This window comes from Dipodomys merriami, unplaced genomic scaffold (genome assembly GCF_024711535.1).
Source record: "Dipodomys merriami isolate MVZ:Mamm:240054 unplaced genomic scaffold, mDipMer1.0.p SCAF_19, whole genome shotgun sequence".
NCBI classification, from domain to species: domain Eukaryota; kingdom Metazoa; phylum Chordata; class Mammalia; order Rodentia; family Heteromyidae; genus Dipodomys; species Dipodomys merriami.
The window spans coordinates 15,621,335-15,641,409 of record NW_027203270.1 but is presented as its reverse complement, the minus strand read 5'-3'; the positions used below and the strand labels follow the sequence as shown (position 1 = coordinate 15,641,409).

At 50.6% G+C, this 20,075-nt stretch overlaps 1 protein-coding gene across 5 annotated transcripts in view; it reads left to right on the top strand.

Annotated features, from left to right (window-relative positions):
• Slc43a2 (solute carrier family 43 member 2) overlaps positions 1 to 17,614 on the top strand; it is a 50,822-nt gene extending 33,208 nt beyond the window's left edge. For all 5 annotated transcript variants that reach the window (XM_070027456.1, XM_070027455.1, XM_070027458.1 and 2 more), the window contains 8 exons: positions 1,268 to 1,401; positions 1,488 to 1,690; positions 2,108 to 2,254; positions 4,933 to 5,071; positions 6,400 to 6,529; positions 9,096 to 9,169; positions 10,323 to 10,446; positions 11,681 to 17,614. In XM_070027456.1, coding sequence (XP_069883557.1) covers positions 1,268 to 1,401; positions 1,488 to 1,690; positions 2,108 to 2,254; positions 4,933 to 5,071; positions 6,400 to 6,529; positions 9,096 to 9,169; positions 10,323 to 10,446; positions 11,681 to 11,842 — 1,113 coding nt within the window. In that variant the 3' untranslated portion in view covers positions 11,843 to 17,614. The remainder of the gene's footprint in view (positions 1 to 1,267; positions 1,402 to 1,487; positions 1,691 to 2,107; positions 2,255 to 4,932; positions 5,072 to 6,399; positions 6,530 to 9,095; positions 9,170 to 10,322; positions 10,447 to 11,680) is intronic.
• Positions 17,615 to 20,075: the final 2,461 nt, after the last annotated feature.

Sequence of the window (20,075 nt, the reverse complement as noted above, 5' to 3'; positions counted from 1 at the left end):
CTGTTACCACAGAAGTAAGAGAAGAAAACCATGGGGCCATCAGGGACGGGTGATATGAGTATGTCATTGTAGTATATGACCCAAGTCCCTCTCCCCGACCCTGTTGTTATTGGGCTGTTTTTCCCCATTAGCCAAAGTGCTGCACTCGGCCAAGTTGGTTCAGCTGTTTCCCTCCCAGGCAGGATTCTGAGCCTGTGGAGGTCAGGATAAAGCCACTGCTTCACTGTCCACTGCCAGTCCTACAGCTGTGCCAGAGCTCTGGCCGGGGCTGGCACCAGCGCCAAGTTGAAGCCATACTTAGACATCCAGGAAGTGCTGTGGTGATGAACAGCGTAGGCCAGGCATCTGGAATCAGGGTGGTATGGGGAGGGATCCAGTCAGGTGTCCTGTGGACTTTCTCTTGCTCTCAAATGGTGAAGAACATATCCCTGTTCTGCCGAGTGGCCAAAAGCCAGGCTCCTTCCTGTGCTTCCAGCACTTTGGGGACCCTTATGTTGGTTCTCATGACAATAACTGCTGGCATGCTCAACACCTTCTAGGCTGAGTACTCAGCTCTCCCACTACTAGGGATCACATGGTTCCACAGAGGCACATCCCTTGAATATGGAGGGGTACCTGCCATGCGTACTCTTTAAGAGAAACACCAGTGGATGAGGCTGGCAAGGTCCTGTCTCCAGGGAGCTAGGCTGATAGCAGACAAGTAAAGGGCTCAAAAGGCAGCCAGTGCCATTCACTGTCAGCCTTGAGGCAGGTGTGCTGTGACAGGGTGGTTGTCCGCGGCCTAGCCAACACGGTGATATTTTGGTTCAGATTGCATGCACAAGGCAGACAAGTTGAGATTTTTGGATCCAAGGGTTTTTCTTTTTTTTTATCAGTCGTGGGGCTTGAACTCTGGGCCTGGGCACTGTCCCTCAGCTCTTCAGCTCAAGGCAAGCGCTCTACCACTTGAGCCACAGCGCCACTTAGGTTTTCTGGTGGTTTATTGGAGATAAGAGTCTCACAGACTTGCCTGCCAGGGTTGGCTTTGAACCGTGATCCTCAGATCTCAGCCTCCTGAGGAACTAGGATTACAGGCATGAGCCACCAGTGCCTGGCTAGATCTAAGGGTCTCTGATGACCTAACAGGTGGGCTGACAAGGGTGTACCTCCTCACAAAGCTCACGATGAGAAAGAGCAGCCAGGTGCCCCCTGCCTGCTTTCCTACTCTGGCTTCCTCCTGCTAACTCTGCATGCCTTGTCCCCACCTCTACCCCATTGTGCCGATCAGCTCATCTACGATTCTGGTGCCTCCTTCATCATCATCCTGGTGGTCTGGGCCGGCTGCTCCGGGCTGGTTTTCCTCAACTGCTTCTTTAACTGGCCCCTGGAGCCCTTCCCGGGGCCAGAGGACATGGACTACTCGTAAGTTGGCATGTGCTTCTTCACCCCACCCTCATGCCAGCCAGGGTCCTGGGCCGCACCAACAGACACCCTTCTGTGGCCTCCAGGGTGAAGATCAAGTTCAGCTGGCTGGGCTTTGACCACAAGATCACAGGGAAGCAGTTCTACAAGCAGGTGACCACGGTCGGCCGCCGCCTGAGCGTGGGCAGCTCCATGCGGAGCGCCAAGGAGCAAGCCGCGCTTCAAGAGGGCCACAAGCTGTGCCTGTCCACTGTAGACCTGGAAGTGAAGTGCCAGCCAGATGCCGCAGGTATGCCAGCCAGATGCCGCAGGTACCCACCACATAGCCCTCACCGCCTAAGTCAGTCTGAGATGCCATAGGGGCATCTACGTGCCCCCCACACCTATGACCTGGGGGAGGGGGCAGGCAGCAGTGGCTTCAGATTGGGTGGGTATTGTCTCACTGAATTCCCACTTCATCTCCAAAGGGGTGATGACACCACCAGCCTTGTTTTATAAGAGAACTCATTAACAGAGAAGGGGGGGGAGGGGCACTATTTAATTCAGGGTCGGCACCATGACTCTCCCAGGGCAGGGCCCTCTTCTCATGTCCCCTCCTTATGTCCAGCATGAGGTCAGCACATTGGGTCTCCCTCCCTGGCACTCAGCCCCCACATGGTAGGGGGCCCCGTGTTCCCAGCCCTGAGCCCCCACCTTCTTCCCACAGCCGCCCCCTCCTTCATGCACAGCGTGTTCAGCCCCATCTTGCTGCTCAGCCTGGTCACCATGTGTGTCACACAGCTGCGGCTCATCTTCTACATGGGAGCCATGAACAGCATCCTCGAGTTCCTGGTCAGCGGTGACCAGAAGACAGGTAGGTGTCCCCTGGGCCCCAGGGAAGAGTGCCTCAAGAGTCCTTGGTCATTCCCACTGGCCACCCCAGCTGCAAGGTGTGAGGCTGAGCTGGATCAGCGGGGCCTGTTTGCTCATCCGAGCTCAGCTGTTTCGTCACTGCCCGCCTGACAGTTCTCTTGTGTCCCTGTCAGTGTTTCCCGGCTGAGGGAGGGAGGGAAGAACTAAAATAGCTCCTTGTGTTTAGGGTGTGGGGTGTCTGTTTCCAGTACTGGTGGGTGGGGGAGGCCTCGTGTGTGTGTGTGTGTGTGTGTGTGTGTGTGTGTGTGTGTGTGTGTGTGTGTGTGTGTGTGTGTGAAAACAGTAGAGCTCAGGCCTACACCTGGGGCTGCTGGGAGGCCGTGTGTGTGTGTGTGTGTGTTGTGTGTGTGTGTGTGTGTGTGTGTGTGTGTGTGTGTGTGTGTGTGTGTGTGTGTGAAAACAGTAGAGCTCAGGCCTACACCTGGGGCTGCTGGGAGGCCGTGTGTGTGTGTGTGTGTGTGTGTGTGTGTGTGTGTGTGTGTGTGTGTGTGTGTGTGTGTGTGTGTGTGTGTGTGAAAACAGTAGAGCTCAGGCCTACACCTGGGGCTGCTGGGAGGCCGTGTGTGTGTGTGTGTGTGTGTGTGTGTGTGTGTGTGTGAAAACAGTAGAGCTCAGGCCTACACCTGGGGCTGCTGGGAGGCCGTGTGTGTGTGTGTGTGTGTGTGTGTGTGTGTGTGTGTGTGTGTGTGTGTGTGTGTGTGTGTGAAAACAGTAGAGCTCAGGCCTACACCTGGGGCTGCTGATGGCAAGTCCAGCCCCATCTGGATTCCTGAAGACCGCAAGCATGGCACCTGGAGACCTGGGATCCCAGGGGGAGGATATGTGTCCAGTGGGCACAGCAGTTAGGTCCACACTGGGATCTGTGTCCTATACTGGGAAACAGGGAAACATAGGCTTCCCAGGAACAAGTAATCTAGTCGAGGCTTGTTAGCTCCGGTAAACAAGACTGATAACCAGCAGGAAAACAGCAGCGGAAGGTCTTCAGCTGGGGAGAGCCTTTGCTCTCCTGTGCTTTCCTGGGCCAGCTGAGTCAGCGTTAGTCACTCTGTAGCAGTGGGACCAGCAGTCGGCTAGTCCTCTTTGTTGGCAGGCTCATTGGCGTGTAGCGTTCCTTTGTTGGTTTACTTGTTTGTACCGAGGAGATGATGCTTTGTAACGAAGCAAATATCAGTTTGGAACAGGAATGAGAAGTTCTGCTTTCACAAAAGAAACAGACATCCCAGGGAATGGGATAATATTGGACAAATGGAGAATCCAATGTGCAACGTGCATAACTTTGCACAAAATTTGTAAACAAACAAATGAAAAATCTAGGCAAGAGCACAAGGCCTGGAGTTCAAGCCCCCAGTACCACACACACATGCATACACACACACGCGCGCGCGCGCGCGCGCACACACACACACACACACACACACACACACACACACACACTAGTTTTGAACTGGACACCATAGCACTAGCTATGTAATCCTAGCTTATGTGGGAAGCTGAAATAAGATTATAAGTTTGAGGCCAGCCTGGGCTACATAGCAAGTCTCTGACATATTTTAATTTTTAAAAATCAGTTTCAAGGAGTAGAGGAAATTGGGGCAGGAAGTTTGGTCTGGCTCTGCCTAGAATGGCTGCTACTGGATCAAGAAGAAGGTAGGGGTATCAGATGGCATGGCAGATTCTTGCACCTTTCTCTCTCTGTCTGAGAGCAGCAGGAAGTAACTGAGAGAGCAGCATTCCCACAGGGTCATACGGTAGTGGAGGACTCAGTTTCTGGCAGGCCTTCTGTACTCAGCACGCCACTTCCCCATCACGGTACTGGCCAACACTGTCGGCCTGACTCACCATCCTGCCCATGATGAGGCACCAGCAGACAGCTCTCTCTCTCTCTCTCTCTCTCTCAGATTCTTCCTGTGAGTCTGGCATAGGCTTAGCCACTTCTGAGCACTCTGAGGGAGTGCTCTACCTGCAATAGTTGTTTCAATTTCTGCCACTAACTTCTCCTTGTGCTTTTCTTCCTTTGCTTTCTCAATGCAGTGATGGCCACGGGTAAGCAGCGGTTCATCCCAGCCAGACTGTTCAACGAACACCCAGAGGTGTCTTACCTTGAACACCCCTCTTGACTGAACTAGTGGGGGGTAGGGGGGAGGAGCAATTAACTTTCAGCTATTTCTCTGACACCCTCCCTACAATAATTTTAAGTTTCTTTGAAGATGGATGCTCTTACGTCAAAGTTCCTGTGACTGGTGCCTTCCTGGTATATTTCTAGAGGCAGAAAAATAATGGCTAGTCACACAAAGCCTCAATTGTGGGCATTGGTAATTTTGTGGTTCCCAAGTCATAGTAACTTCCTAGAACTTCTGGTGGGGAATCATTGTGACATACTGGATTTCATTAGCCATTTCTGGGAAATAGATGGGAATTTAGAGCAGAAAATTAGGTGACCTACCACTTGATCAGTTTTGATTGAGAAGCTAAGGGCTCTGGGCTTCCCTCAAAACCTGTGGTGAGCCAGGGGCTTGGGGGAAGACTCCAGAAGAGCTCCTGTAGACTCCAGCCCCTTCAGCTTTTACCCAGCCTGTCTCCAGGCCTCTGTGACATATCAAACTGTATTTTTTTCCCCAGTTGCCCTCTACACCTCCATCTTCGGTGCGCTCCAGCTGCTCTGCCTGCTGACAGCCCCTGTCATCGGTTACATCATGGACTGGCGGTTAAAGGAATGTGAAGATACCTCTGAGGAGCCTGAGGAGAAAGACGCCCCCCAGTGCGTAGGCCCAATCCCAGTCCCCAGAAAAAAGAACACTGAGAAAGATTACCTTGGCAGGGCCAAGGTGGGCAGGTTCAGTTTTACAGGCAGAAGGAAGGGTGAGAGAGAAGTGGGCCCTGTACCTTCTCCCGAGTCCTTGAGTACTCATTGGCTCTTCAGTGTCTCCCACCTCTTCTTTGATGCACTAAAGCTTGGGAGGGACTGAGCTAGATGAAAGGAGAGGAGACACCAGAGGAAAGACCAGGGCCCCATGAGGGCCTCAGATCCCTGGCAAGGCAGCAGCATGGGGCCATCATAAAGCCAGAGTTTATGCCTCAGGGTTTATCCCACTCAGTTCTAGTAGAAAGCTGCTACAACCAGATGCACTAATGGATTTGTTGATGATTGTGAGGATTAAACAAGGTGCTGCAGCCCTACTTTATAGAAGGGCTGGGCTCTAAGATCAGAGTATAAGCTAAACTTGTCTTCTACAACTCCACCTTAATATAATAAGCTGTTTTTTATTGTGTTAGGCTCAGTGCCAAGCACTTAGCACACAATGCTTTAGTTCAGCCTCCTGACACCATGGGAGGTGTGAACTGGTATAGTACCCATTTTACAGATGAGGGGACTGAAGCGAGGTGGTTGAGTCACCTGCCTGAGGTCACATAGTTAGCAAGCAGTGGGTCTGGACTCCTTGCCCAGAATCTCTGGGTACTTGGCTTTCACTCTTGGATGTCCATGGGGTGTCGGTGTGGATGGTAAGACTGGCATCAGTAGTAGTTAATTCACAAGGAAATAATTATAGAGAATACTCTGTTATCTAGGTCAGGCCCTACAGCCAAGGGGTTATTTGTGCCCATCCCTGCTCCATCTGCTGCATATTTATTTTCTCCTTCACCCTCTCCTGCCCCCCCCAAGGGGAAATCCATTCCCTTCCCACCCCCTCTCGGCTTATTATCTGGCTTATTACCAACTTGCCACCAAGTATGAACTCAGAGCCAATTGTAAAGTGAGGCTTTTGCTGCATCCAAGCCCAGGGAACCTTCTGCTTCCCTCCCCATCATCTGAGCTCCCCTCCCTGGGCAATGTAGTGTACTGAGGGCCATCCTCCTGGGTCAGAGACTCTCTACTAAGTTTCACATTCAGTGCAAAACCCAGAAATGGCCTGGGAAGTGTCCTGTAGCTAGTCTAGCCCGAACAGAGCCACTAAGATACTCTTGGGTCACCTGTAAGTCTTGCATCAGTCCATAAGTGAGGATCCCCTAAACCTGACTTCCTGGGAGGGCTGACTTCCTCCAGGGAGCCTCCCCAACCCTCAGCGGCTGTGTGTTCTGTCTCCACAGAGGTGAGAAAAAGAAGAAGCGTGACCGGCAGATCCAAAAGATCACCAATGCCATGCGGGCCTTTGCCTTTACTAACCTGCTGCTCGTGGGCTTTGGGGTGACCTGCCTCATTCCCAATCTGCCCCTACAGGTGGGTATGAACAAAAGAAGGGGCCAGATGGGGAGGTGGTAGTAGAACAATGAGAAGGAAGTTTGTTTAGACACTGAAAACTATGTTGTATGTCACAGAAGCCATCAACAAAGACAGTGGGATCGTTTTTGTGTGTGCCAGTCCTGGGGCTTGTGCTCAGGGCCTGGACACTGTCCCTGAGCTTTTGTGCTCAAGGCTAGCACTCTGCCATTTGAGCCACAGCTCCCACTTTTGGCTTTTTACTGGTTAATTGGAAATAAGTCTCATGGACTTTCTTCCCTTAACAAGCTTTGAATTGTGATCCGCAGATCTCAGTTCCTGAGTAGCTAAGATTCTGGGCATGAGCTACTAGCACCCAGAGCTTTATTTAGCCACTGTTATTTATGGGCAGCTCTATGCCCAATGGGAGGTGGAGCTGTAGGGACATTTGGGTTCTTTCACAGAGCTCTTCTCCATGAAAATACATTGCTCTTCTTGGTCTTTTGGGTATCTTGTGTGCCATGAATACCACCTTCATCCATTTCTTGGAACTGTGTAGGGCAGTAGTCTGGTGGCTTATTTTGCATTTGTTCAAACATCTGGAAGCTGCTGTCCAAATAAGTGTGGCCAGCTGGTGGTATTGATGGGAGCATCTCCATCTAGTATAAGAGTGCCCACAGGGCCTCTGCCATGGAAAAACTGGAAAACAACAGTGATCGTGGCCTTGCACCTAGGTTTCACTATGGAGCTCAGGTTGGCCTCAAACTCAAGATTCTCCTGGATGCTGGGATTCACAAACATGTTCCAGCACCCAATTTTACACAGTATTTCTGATGTTTTTGAAAGTTGATATAGATTAGGAGCAATGTATACTTTGTCACTTCCCTAACCCCACTCTTTGGCTTGTGATAATGTTCAGGCAGTAGATTTTGTCCCAGTACTCAAACACACTTTAAAGAGACATATGTGATGGTATTGCATAAAGACCATAGCCAAAGACCATATGGTATGTCAGACCAGCTCCAAGAGAAAGGTAAGAGGCCCTTCTTGTTTACAAGGAGCCAGGTGTTCAGCTACGTTGAGCATGCAGTTGTGTGCACCCACAGGTAGTCATGAGTATGTGCCAACACTGTGCATGCAAACGGGAGTAGAGAGACTCATGAGGGACTCATACCAGTTCCAGGTGGCAGTGTCCTTTCTCCTGGCTCCTCCCTGGCCTCCTAAGCTGCTCTATCTGTCAGGCTGGCAGACCCTTGCCCTGACCATCTTGTCCAGTCCAGGGGCAATGCTCAGTGGAGGACAGTTATCTGCTTTTTGTTTTACCAAGTTCATTGCAGGACAAGTTGTGAAAAGGCAGTAAGGCATTGGGAGTGCAGAGAAGGAGTTCATACAAATGTGTGTGCGCATGTGCATGTGCATTCAGCCACAGCCCTCTCTCAACCCTGCCAAGGGCAGCCCCTGCCCCCTCTACCACCCACATTCCTGAGAACAGGTCCTAGCTGCTAAGCAAGATGGCAGGGCTGTGTATAAAACACACAAAGGGCAAATACAGGGTCGTGGTGGCAAAGCAGTTGTCTCTGGTGCCTCTCAGCGATCATTCACAGGGGCGTCTCTGAGCTTGCTGAGCTCAGTGGTGTTCTTCCCAGGAAGGGGCCTATTCTAATGCTATAGAATTTTGCTAAGGAGATGAGGCCAGCCACCTGCCAAGGACAAAGACAGATCAAGTAAGGCAGGTAAGGCAAAGATAGATCAAGGTCATGATTGGTAACTTCTTGCTCAATGTTGCACAAATGCATATTTATTCATAGAATTGGTAGCCTTAGGGGCCTATGGGAGGGCAGATGCTAATCTGTAGCATCTGCAGATGCCATGGATTAATGCTCTCATCCTGGCTGACTTCAAGCTCTCAATATGTTGACAGTGATGTGGAAGTGGAAAAAAGTGAAAAAATTCACAGTAACCCATCACTGTATGCTATTAGCTTGCATATAACATATATAAGACACCTTCAGAGCACAGATAGCTGTAAAAGAGTAAAAGAATTAGAAAACAAATGGCAGTGGCTCATGCCTATAATTCTGGCTACTTAGGGAGCTGAGATCCAGAGGATGTTGTTCAAAATTAGTCTGAGCAGAAAAGTCTGCAAGGCTCTGTCTCTGAAATAAGCAGCAAAAAGCCAGCCTGGGGATATGGCTCAAGTTGTAGAATGCCATTGAACAAAATGAGATGCCCTGAATTCAAACTCTCATACTAGCAACAGAGAGAGAAAGAGAGAAGGAGAGAGAGAGAGAGAGAGAGAGAAAGAGAGAGAGAGAGAGAGAGATGAGATTTGAGTATTCACTACCTTTGTTTTAACATAATCTATTTAATTATAAGCTTATACAATTTAATTTTTAATCATGACTGTGTTTAACAACTGGCTACATAGTTCCTGAAAATGTCACAGTCAGCTCTGGGAAGATGGGCAGCCAATTCCAGGTTACTCCTGATTTTATGCGGAGGAATAGCTGGGGGGTGGGGGCGGGGGCGGGGGAGAAGGGGATTGTCCTGGGGGTCTGCTGCTCACGCTCTGTTCTCCTTTCCAAAGATCTTCTCCTTTGTCCTGCACACAATCGTGCGAGGATTTATCCACTCTGCCGTTGGGGGCCTGTATGCCGCCGTGTAAGTCCTGGAAGCTGTGGGTGGTCTTCTGGGTGAGGAGAGGGCATGATCTGAGGGTAGGCCACATGGAATTGAGTCCCTGGGGCTGGGCCAGCCTACTCCACCATCAGAGTAAGTACCCCAGGGTTTCTGCTGGCCGTGTCAGGAAACGGCCACACCTGGAAGCAGGTAGGACATTGGGCAGACAGTTGGATACCCAGGAGCCTTGGCATTTAACACGAAGTCATTCTTTCAACTCAGGTCAGTGCCTCAGGCCTCATGAATTGCTACTCAGCTGAGTCCTGGGACTGCCTCTGGCTGCTCATTAGGACAACCCAAAGCTAAATGTTTAAGTTCAAATGGCTCTCAACAGGGCAGCGACATGGGTAACTGACCCCAGAATGTGCCAAGCTATCCTTGCCCAAGGCCTCAAAGGCCCCACTACGGCCATAACCATCTTGGGCTTTAGCTGAAATGAAAGCTGCACTTTTTCCAAGAGCCTACACAGCTGGCCCTCCTTTGGCTCATGGCTTGGTCCTAAAACTGGAATCCAAACATACCATTTACCATCTCTTGACTAGCTCATTGCTTGCTGGGAGCCCCTTCTCTTCCTGAGGTTCACCAAGATTTAACCCAGAACTCCTTCCCTCTTCTAGCAGTATCCCACGGGGGTCATTCCAGGTCGGCCTATCCCCTGCCTCCCCCCCCCACACACACACACACACTACATGGAGGAAGTTGTGGCTGCCTTGGCAGGGTGTGAGGGAGTCGGGCAAGAACTGTGATGCTGAGTTTCCGTGATTACACAATGCTGCTCTGGAGGAGGGTACAGCAGAGCCAGGCCCAGCCTCCGACCTGCTCCCTGGGCACGTTTCCCAAGCCGCAGACGCCTGCTGGCACCACTCTTTCCACTTAACTCCACCAGACACCTACAGGCCCAGGGCACATCTAGTTGCAAGGGGTTGGGGGAGCATCTCTTCTGAGAGTCTGGTCCTTGGGGTGGTCCAAACAAGAAAGTAACCCAGAGCCAGCACCCAACCCTCTCAATGTTCTCCTGACTCAGGCAGACCAAAGGTGCCTCCTTGGGTACTGGTACTCAGGGGCCAGGCTAAGGTAGGGTGTGGGAAGCCCAAAAATGGCACAGGCTGTTGACAGGTCTTGATTGCCCCCACAGGTACCCCTCTACCCAGTTTGGCAGCCTCACAGGACTTCAGTCTCTGGTCAGCGCACTCTTTGCTCTCCTACAGCAGCCCCTGTTTCTGGCCATGATGGGTCCCCTCGAAGGAGACCCTCTATGGGTAAGAAGGGCCAGGCAGTGGTCATAGGCATTGCTCTATTCTGTTTCCTGGGAGCTGGGAACCTTAAGGACAGGCTGTTTGGGAACTTGGGTTAGGACAAAATCAGGTCACCTTTGTGAACGTTGCCAGGCAAAAGGAGAAAAATGGTCTTTCTGTACCTGATTTGGGAAAAACAGAAGTGAGTTCCTGTAAATCCTGCCAAGGGCCAGGATTCTTAACCAGGTACCATGAACTGTCCTGATCTCAGGCAGGGCCCTGAGGGCAGCTGCTGAGTGGGCAACCAGGAAATTGGGATATTGGAATGTGGAGTGACAGGCCTTGGGATCTGTGATCTGTTGAGCTTTTTTTTTTTCTTTACTTTTCTTATGTATTTTTTTGTTTTGTTTGCCAGTCCTGGGGCTTGAACTTAGGGCCTGGGCACTGTCCTTGGGCTTCTTTTGCTCAAGGCTAGCACTCTACCACTTGAGCCATAGCCCCAATTCCTGCTTTTTCTGTGGTACTGAGGATTGAACTGAGGGCTTCATGCATGCTAGGCAAGCACTCTACCACTAAGACACATTCCTGGCCCTCTTATTATATTTTATTTTATTTTTGTCGGTTGTGGGGCTTGAACTCTGGGCCTGGGCGCTATCCCTCAGCTCTTCAGCTCAAGGCTAGTACTCTACCACTTGAGCCACAGTACCACTTCCGGTTTTCTGAATGGTTTATTGGAGATAAGAGTCTCACGGTCTTTCCTGCCTGGGCTGGCTTTGAACCGCGATCCTCAGATCTCAGCCTCCTGAGTAGCTAGGATTACAGGCATGAGCCACCAGTGCCTGGCCCCTCTTATGTTTTTGAGGCCAGTCCTGGGGCTTGGACTCAGATTCTAGGCACTGTCCCTGAACTTTTTTTTTTCCCCTCAAGGCTAGTGCTCTACCACTTGAGCCTCATGTCCATTTCTGACCTTTTTTTTGGGGGGGGGGTGGCTAATTGAAAATAAGATTACTGACTTTCCTGCATGGGCTGATTTTGAACCCTGATCCTCAGATCTCAGCCTCCTGAGTAGCTAGGACTATAGGCATGAACCACTGGTACCTGACATGTGGAGTTTTTCTGTTTCATTTTTTTCCCCTTCTGCTGTGACCACTTTCCTTCCCCAAACCCAAGTGAGGGTACGTGTGGAAAGATGCTGAGCTGGGTCCTGAAGTGACCACAGCCCCTGCCCCTGGTGATGGCCTCTCCTCCCCTTCCCCAGGTGAACGTGGGGCTGCTCATCATGAGCATGCTAGGGTTCTGCCTGCCCCTCTACCTGATCTGCTACCGGCGCCAGCTGGAGAGGCAGCTGCAGCAGAAGAGGGAAGATGACAAGCTGTTCTTGAAGATCAATGGCTCATCCAATCGGGAGGCTTTTGTGTAGCACTACCACCTCAGAACTGGGACCTCTTGTCCATGCTTCAGTGACTGACTGACATACTCCTTCCCACCCTAGAGGACCCCACCCCCTCCCCACCAGGATCATCTCCTTCACCATGTTGGAATGAGTCCACACTTCTTCCCAGGGCCCTGGTACCTGCCTCAGACCTCAGTGGTGGAAGGATGGGAGAGAGCCCATGACGGGAGATTTCCTCTGCTGGAAGCAGGGCTGCCCTGGCCTTGCTCTTACCCCCCAAGGTCCCTAAGGGACCCTGAGGCCTTGGGTCTCATGGTGACTGCAGGAGGAACTAAGGGTACCCTCCAGCAGGCAGGCTTGTTTTCTTGCTCTCTCTCAAGAGTCTGGATTCTGCCTCTTGCCAAAGTAAAGGGGCCTGACATCCACTTCCCACCACCTGCCCCTCAGCTGCATGCCCACTGACCACGCCTGCCTGAGGACAAAGGCTTCACTGTCTGCACCCCTTGCCTGGCCCCTCACCTCCTCCCTTGGCCAGTCTGCAGCTGCCTGAGGAAGGAAGACCCCGCTTCCTGTTGTTGGTGCTAACCCCTTTGTAATCGCAGCCCCCTGTGGCCTCTCCATGGCCTGTTCTCTCATTGGTGGCCTGGGGAGGGGATTGGAGGCCAGGATGATCATACACAAGGCCCCAGGGGTCATGGGCAAGGCTGATGGGTCATCCATCACTCATCTCCTCCCTCAGAGTTGGAGGGAGAACATTTCCACTGCCACCCTGGGTCCAGTCTGCAACCTGAAGGGAATTAAATGGACACCACTAGGTCAGCCTTTCCCCCACTCCACCCCATAGCTGTTAATGTGGGGCAGTAGTAAGGCTGTAGCTGGCAGACATGGAGGTCCAGGCCTAAGAAGGGAAGTAGATTGGTGAATGACAGAGGTGTGTGTTCTTCCCATAGGGTGTGTGTGTGTATACATGTGTGTGAGATGATAGTGGGCTCTAAGGTTTGCCTTTATCCCCACAGACCAGATCAAGAGCCAGCTAGGTCTGCAGCATTCCTAGGATATACCTGAGCAGCCTTTTCATAGCCAGTAGCTTGTCCATGGCTGTTGGGCCACAGTGCCCCCTGCTGGCAGATTCCACCAGAGCCTCGGAGCTGTTTACTTGGAAAAGGCCAGTCCAGCCTGGCTCACTACCCCACTCACCTTGACCATCCCTAGAAATGTGTCTGAGACCTCCTGGGGTGCCAAGAGGAGTGGGTTGATTTTTAGGTCTGTAGTTGTTTTCTCAAGTTTTATCAGACTTATTTTTATAAAGCAATAAACCCATTTTCCTCCTGGTAAGGGATGCCCTCCTAGCATTATCAGTTGACCGCTGCATGTGCCTGACTCGAGGTACAGAGGAAATGGCAGGGTAAGGTATTCTGCCACTGACTAGCCTCACAAGCTGTACCTTGCTGATAACCATTCTCCCTGGGTGGCCTGTCAGAGGAAGAACAGTGGGACAGGAAAAAAATACACCCTACTATAGATTTCTTTTTTAAATTTTACTACATAGACATGTGGGCCTTTCCCTCCCCAGCTGTCTGTCCCAGCCACACTGACTAATCCTGACCCCTTCTCATCATCTACACAAATTTCCTGTCACTGTTCCACACCCTGAGGGTTCCTCCTAAGTGCAAGTCAGGATGACCCCAGAAAACTGCAGGCTCAGAGAGCAGCATCAGGATATGGTGGGGGTGGACGGGATTAACAGAGATGAGGAAGAGCAAATTCAAGCTCCACAGTTACAATGGACCACCGAATCTCCTAGGCTTCAGTCTAATCAAACATTAAAAAAAAAAAATCCAACCCAGTCGGGTACTAGTAGCTCATGCCTGTAATCCTAGCTACTCAGGAAGACAGATGCAGAAGATCATGCTCCAAAGCCAGCCGTGGTAGAAAAGCCCATGAGAATCCATTTTCAAGTAACCAGCAAAATGCTGGACTGGGGACATGGCTCAAATGGTAGAGTGCCAGCCACAAGCAAGCAAGTTGATGGAGCACTCAATTGTAGTACTAGCACATACATACAAAAAAAAAAATCACAATCCAAACATAATGAATTAAGGGTGTAGCTCAGTGGTAGAATACGTGTTTAGCATGAGTAAGGCTCTGGGTTTGGTCCCCCAAAAGCACATAATTGTCATTTCCCAAACACTGCCCAGAACACTGGTCTGTGATGAGTTAATAGTTATTCTAGTTAGAAAAGTTTTATAGTGAAACACAGGAAATGCTGAGTTAAAGTCAAGCCCATGTCTTCAAAGCAAGCACTCAGCACTTTTCCCCACATTCACAAGGGTTGGGGCTGTCCAAGAAAGGGATGTGGTATCAGGCATGGTGGTGCGCACCCATAATCTCAGCACTCAGGAGGCTGAGCAGAAGGATCGGGAACTTGATGCTAGCCTCAGCTACAGTGACTGTCTCAACAAACCAAGACAAGAAAAGGAGAAAAATGTTGCTGAGACCTGGCTATAACCACTGGAGCCATCTCCCCCACTGTGTAACTGGATGGCATCAACAGTGGAGGCTCCTGGGGTTTTGGTGACAATGGCAGACTCCATGTCTTGCCTCTGCCTTGGATCTGATGCCTTGCTGCATGGTTTGAAGAGCAGGATAGTTTGAAGAGCCTCTGGCAGCATCGCTTCCAGCTGGGAATATGGAGGTTGGACAGTCAACCTGTCTGTCCCTAGCAGTGTCCAGTCCCAGCATCCCTGAGTTGTGGCACTTTGAGGAAAGATGCTGGCATTGAGAAACTAGAAAATGAGAGCAAAAGCTGGGCACCGGTGGCTCATGACTGAAATCCTAGCTGAGATCTGAGGCTCATTGTTCCAAGCCAGCCCAGGCAGGAAAGTCCGTGAGACTCTTTATTTTCAATTAAGCAACAGAAAACCAGAAGTGGTGCTGTGGCTCAAAGTGGTAGAGCATTAGCCTTGAACACAAAAGCTCAAGGACAATGCCCAGGCCCTGAGTTCAAGCCCCATGACCAACAAAAAATAAAAAAGGAAAAAAAGAAAGAAAGAAACGAGGGCAGAAAGCAATCCATGGACAGTGGTGTAGGAGGCAGAGGCGTAAGCCAGTAAAATAAGCCTAGTCAAGGGCCATTCTACCCTTACTTTTATAGAATAGAAGGGTTACATAGTTTCTTGTGATCATGCAATTGTGTTAACAGTCTAGATGAAATAGACATTGTCATCCTTTGACACTTGGAAAAATTAAGGCCAAGAGAGGTGAAGTAACTTGCCTGAGGTTAGAACCTGGACTCCAATGCAGGTCTTAAGTCATCAGAGAAGCTAATTTCCCTTTAGACCAGAACATCCCATTCCCTGCTGCAGCCCAGGGTGCCCCAGCCTCTAGTAGGGCAGCAACAGCTGGACAAAAAGGAGCAAGCTGAGATATAGTCTCTATTTTTTACATGTAGTGCTCCCTCTGGAGTAGCGTACATTCTATTCACCCAGTGGAGTCATTTGAGCCCTGGAGGTTGATGGATCACTTGGTGGCAGGGACAACTCTCTGGTCACTCCAGATTCTCACGCCCCGAGATGGAGACCTGATCACAAGCCAGGGCACCGAGTGGCCACAGCCCTCCCATCTTCCCCCTTGTCCTTCAGGCTCCCATGGGGGAATGAACAGGAAGTGGATTCAGAGCAGGAGCAATGTGGGAACCCCTCTTCTCTAGTCTCCCTAGATCCTGGGATCCAAGCACTCGGCCTCTGTCTGCAGCTTCTCCTGCCAGCCCTTACCCACAGTCAGTTCTATCTTGGCAGAGATCAAAGGCAATATACAGGCCCTTTAGGGACTCCTCTTTCACTCCACTCTTCCCCTCCTGTGCCCAGTATGGACATAGTCAAAAGAACTTTACATAGTCTTACTATGGCCTAGGCAATCTAAGGGCATCACATTGCACTAGAACCCAAGGGCACTGGAAACAGAGAGATCTGGAATTAGGATCACAACAGTAAGGACTGTCCTAGACCTTAGCGCAAGTACTTTCAGCTAAATAGAGTTGGGAGTGCTTCCCAGGAGTCGGGGTCTAACTATATCTCTAGCTTCAAATGCTGCATCCTCCTGCCTTAGCTTTTCGGGTGCTAGTGCTGTGATTACAAGCATACATCACCAAGCCCTGCTAAGTGGAGCTTTGATGCACTTGTTTGTCTGAACCTGAGCAGATGGTAGATGGTGAGGGGCAGGGACGAGCTATAGGGAGCCTGTGGTAAAGAGTTCCTGTAAGGAGTTCTATTCTGCCTTCTCCACAGAACCTGGCTCCAGGGGCCAATTTCAGTAGCAGTCACCTTTCTTGTGAAGGACTCAATGACATATTCTTAAGGGGCTTTTGGGACAGAGAGGTGCCTTATCTGTGCTAATTACCAGGGGCTCAATTTCCCCAAACACACGGTTTATGAGGGTAGTAGCCCAGGGCCTCTGAATCAGAGGGATTGCAGGCCGCAGTATTTCTTTGAGGGTGGGGTGTTGGGGTGAACAGGTAGGCTCTATGAGATTTTCCCCATACCCTGACACCTGGAGCCTGATTTGGGAGCGGGGTGGGGGTGGGGGCATTTAAGAAGCTTCCTAGGGGTCAAGGAGGCTCTGCATGCTTCATGAGGTTGGCCTGTCACCTGTCACCACTCTGGCATCTCCTTGCCAACATGGAGCCACTGCCTGTGTCCCTTGGTCTCTGAAGTTAGTCACCCTTCTGGGCAGATCTAAGATTGGATAAGGGACACTGGCCATCCCTGACCTTGGCCCTTCTCAGATAGTGGCCTATCTCCCCATGCTGAGGAGACACTGAGGAGCAAAGGTCACCAGGCCTGACCACATTCTCTCTGGTGCACTTAGGCAAGTCTTGAGCCTCAGTTTCCTCATGTGTAACACAGAGTCAATGGTACTCACCAAGAATGACTGCAGGGGTGTGTAAGTAAAGCGCCTGCACAGTAGTGTATCTGGCAGTTAGCAGGCACTTAACCATGGGGTATTATTTGATGGCTCTGGAAGAGGGTAGACAGCACAGGGAACAAGGCACCCCCACCCAGATGACAGGACACCTACTTAAGGTGGCCCTGACCAGGATGGACTTGCAGCCAAGTGGACAGTGAGATGTATCCCTGTTGACCCTGCTCCTCTCAGAATTCCTGTCTCAGCAAAGCCTTAAGAAGTGATTCCCTTGACCACTTTTCCTTTATGCTGTTCCCATAAGACCTTTGTGTCTGGATTGTCTCTAAATGGGGCAGGTTTATACTGAATGGGATGACTCCAATTCTAAGCCATGGGGGCGGGTCAAAGCACCTCCACAACCACTTTGGACAGCTGTTTGCCTGGGCTTCTAAGTGTGGTGTGTGTGTGTGTGTGTGTGTGTGTGTGTGTGTGTGTGTGTGTGTGTGTGTGTTGTGTGTGTGTGTGTGTGTGTGTACACGTGTGCGCACGTGCATGGATGTGCACGTGTGTGGTCCAAGACTTGTTCGGAGTATGTCTGTGTTTAAAGAAATGTGTGCCATGACACCTGGATGGAGAAGGAATGGCCTTCCCTGGATCTATCTTTTTTGGTTGCTAGAAGGAACATCTAGACAAGCCAGGTTCAGGGTTCAGGGTCCAGGGCCCAACCTAGGCCTCAGAGAGGCGCCTGAGGGAAATCCATTCTCAGTGTTAACCAGGGTCACACAGTGTCACTGACAATTCAGTGACCCTGGTTCTTCCCTGCTCCTTCGCTGTTCCTTGCACATGGCCTACTCCTTGGCACACAGTAAGCACTCAATAAATGTCTGCTGAGAATGACTAAGAATTGCTTCCTCCATGCCTCCTGTGTTTCTTTCTCCCCTGATCATATATCTTGTGTCCAGAAATCCTGTCCCTCCTGAAAATACATGCATACTGATGTCCACCCTCTTAGGCTACCATAGCTGCTTTGGCCTTTTGTTCTTTGAGGAAAGTGGGCAGGACAAAGAAAAGGGTCTCCCAATGGGAAGATGGGAATACCAAGGCTGCTGCTAAATCCTGGTTCTGTCTGTGTGTGTGTGTGTGTGTGTGTGTGTGTGTGTGTGTGTGTGTGTGTGTGTGTGTGTGTGTGTGCCAGTCCTGAGGCTTGAACTCAGGACCTCGACACTCTCTCTTAGCTTTTTCACTCAAGATTGACACTCTTTTTTTTGGGGGGGGGGGGAGGGTCCAGTCATGGGGCCTGAACTCTGGGCCTGGGCGCTGTCCCTCAGTTCTTCAGCTCAAGGCTAGCGCTCTACCACTTGAGCCACAGCACCACTTCTGGCTTTTTTCTTTTTGCTTATGTGGTGCTGAGGAATCGAACCCAGGGACTCATGCATACAAGGCAAGCGCTCTACCACTGAGCCATCTTTCCAGCCCTCAAGGTTGACACTCTACCCTTTAGCCACAGCTCCACCTGCAGTATTTTGGTGGAGATTAGAGTTTAATGGATTTTACTGTCTGGGCTGGCTACTAAACACAATTCTCAGATCTCAGCCTCCAGAGTACACAAGATTACAGGTATAAGCTACTTACTCACACCAACTGAATCCTGGTTCTAATGGAGCTCATCCTTGCTTTTCCTCCTGTGGCCTTCTAACCACTTTTCCACCAGGACCCTGGGCAGTGACTATAGGAGGGAGACAACCTCTGGGCCTACCCAGAGAAGCTCCTCGGAGACCCCCCTCTGAACCAGGCAGGGAGGAGACCAAACAAAACTGTCTGAGACCTATAACCTAACATTGGGGGCCTGGGGCCTAGGTGAGGTTATGGACAGCTGAGGTGGCGCCACTCAGGAAGGAATGAGTGGCGGGCCCCTGCAGCCAGGGCAGGGACATGCCAGACACACCAGGATGTGCCTGGTGGCTGCGTCTTGTTAGGACTGCAACCTCAAAGGCTGAGCTCAGCCAACATCCCTTTGTTGTCGCCTTTCATTTCCCGCTTTTGATGGAGACAGCTCTTCAAGGAGAGCTGCTGCATACGCTCTGTGGTCAAACAGAAACAGCTAGATGTTGACCTCCACCTTGGAACATGGGAGGATGTGGGTGGAGGGACACCTGAAGACCACAGCCCCCATCTAGGGGGAACATCCTGGCCCTAGCTCCAGTCATGTGCTGTCATTTGGAGATGAGTTGCCAGACCTTTTGATTTTTTTTTTTTTAAGAGAAGCTGGAAGCTGAGATTTACATAAAATATCTCCCTTTTCAAATGTTGGCTGGAAGGAGTTTTTTAGAAAAATATCACAGCTGCTCAAATCATTTTTAACCCTATGTAGGCTAAACACTATTGAAGTAGGGAAAGAGGTGAGCAAGTAAAGGGTCTTGTTGCCCCCTCTGGACACTAAGATACCTGCTGTCGGGTATCCCTTCTGCCCAGCAGATCATATACTCTCCCCTCTCTCCTGCATTATGTAGGCTGAGCCCTTCTCTTTTCTTTTTTTAACTCTTGTTTCCCCAGACTGGCTCATAGTGAATGCTACTGAGTGAGCAAATAGGTTAAACACTCTCATCTCCATCCCTGTGGTGCTCAGTCTCTATTTAGGGACAAGGAATTGTCAGAGAAGCTTTGAGCAAGCCAGCTCACCCTCAAGGGCCTGAGGCCCTACCCAAAGCCAGTATGGCTCTTGTGCCCAATGGGATAAGTAGGTGACTCCACACTCAGCGATCTCTTTTTATTTTATTTTTAGTTTTTAAAAACCATGGGCGGGGCTGGGAAGGTAGCTCAGTGGTAGAGTGCTTGCCTTGCATGCATGAGGCCCTGGGTTCGATTCTCAGCACCATATTAGCAGAAAAAGCCAGAAGTGGCGCTGTGGCTCAAGTGGTAGAGTGCTAGCCTGGAGCTGAAGAGCTGAGGGACAGAACCCAGACCCTGAGTTCAGGCCACATGACCAGCAAAAAAAAAAAACATGGGCTGGGAAGGTGGCTCAGTGGTAGAGTGCTTGCCTTGTATAAATGAGGCCCTGGGATCAATTCCTCAGTACCACATAAGCTGAAAAAACCAGAAGTGGTGCTGTGGCTCAAGTAGTAGAGCACTAGCCTTGAGATGAAGAGCTGAGGGACAGCACCCTGGCCCCACTTACAAAAAAAAAAGAAAAAAGAAAAAAGAAAAAAAAATCCAGCTGGACAATGGTGCCTCATGCCTGTAATCCTAGCTACTCAAGAGGCTGAGATCTGAGGATCACCGTTCAAAGCCAGCCTAGGCAGAAAAGTCTGTGAGACTCTTACATCCAATTAACTACCAGAAACCCGGAAGTAGCACTGTA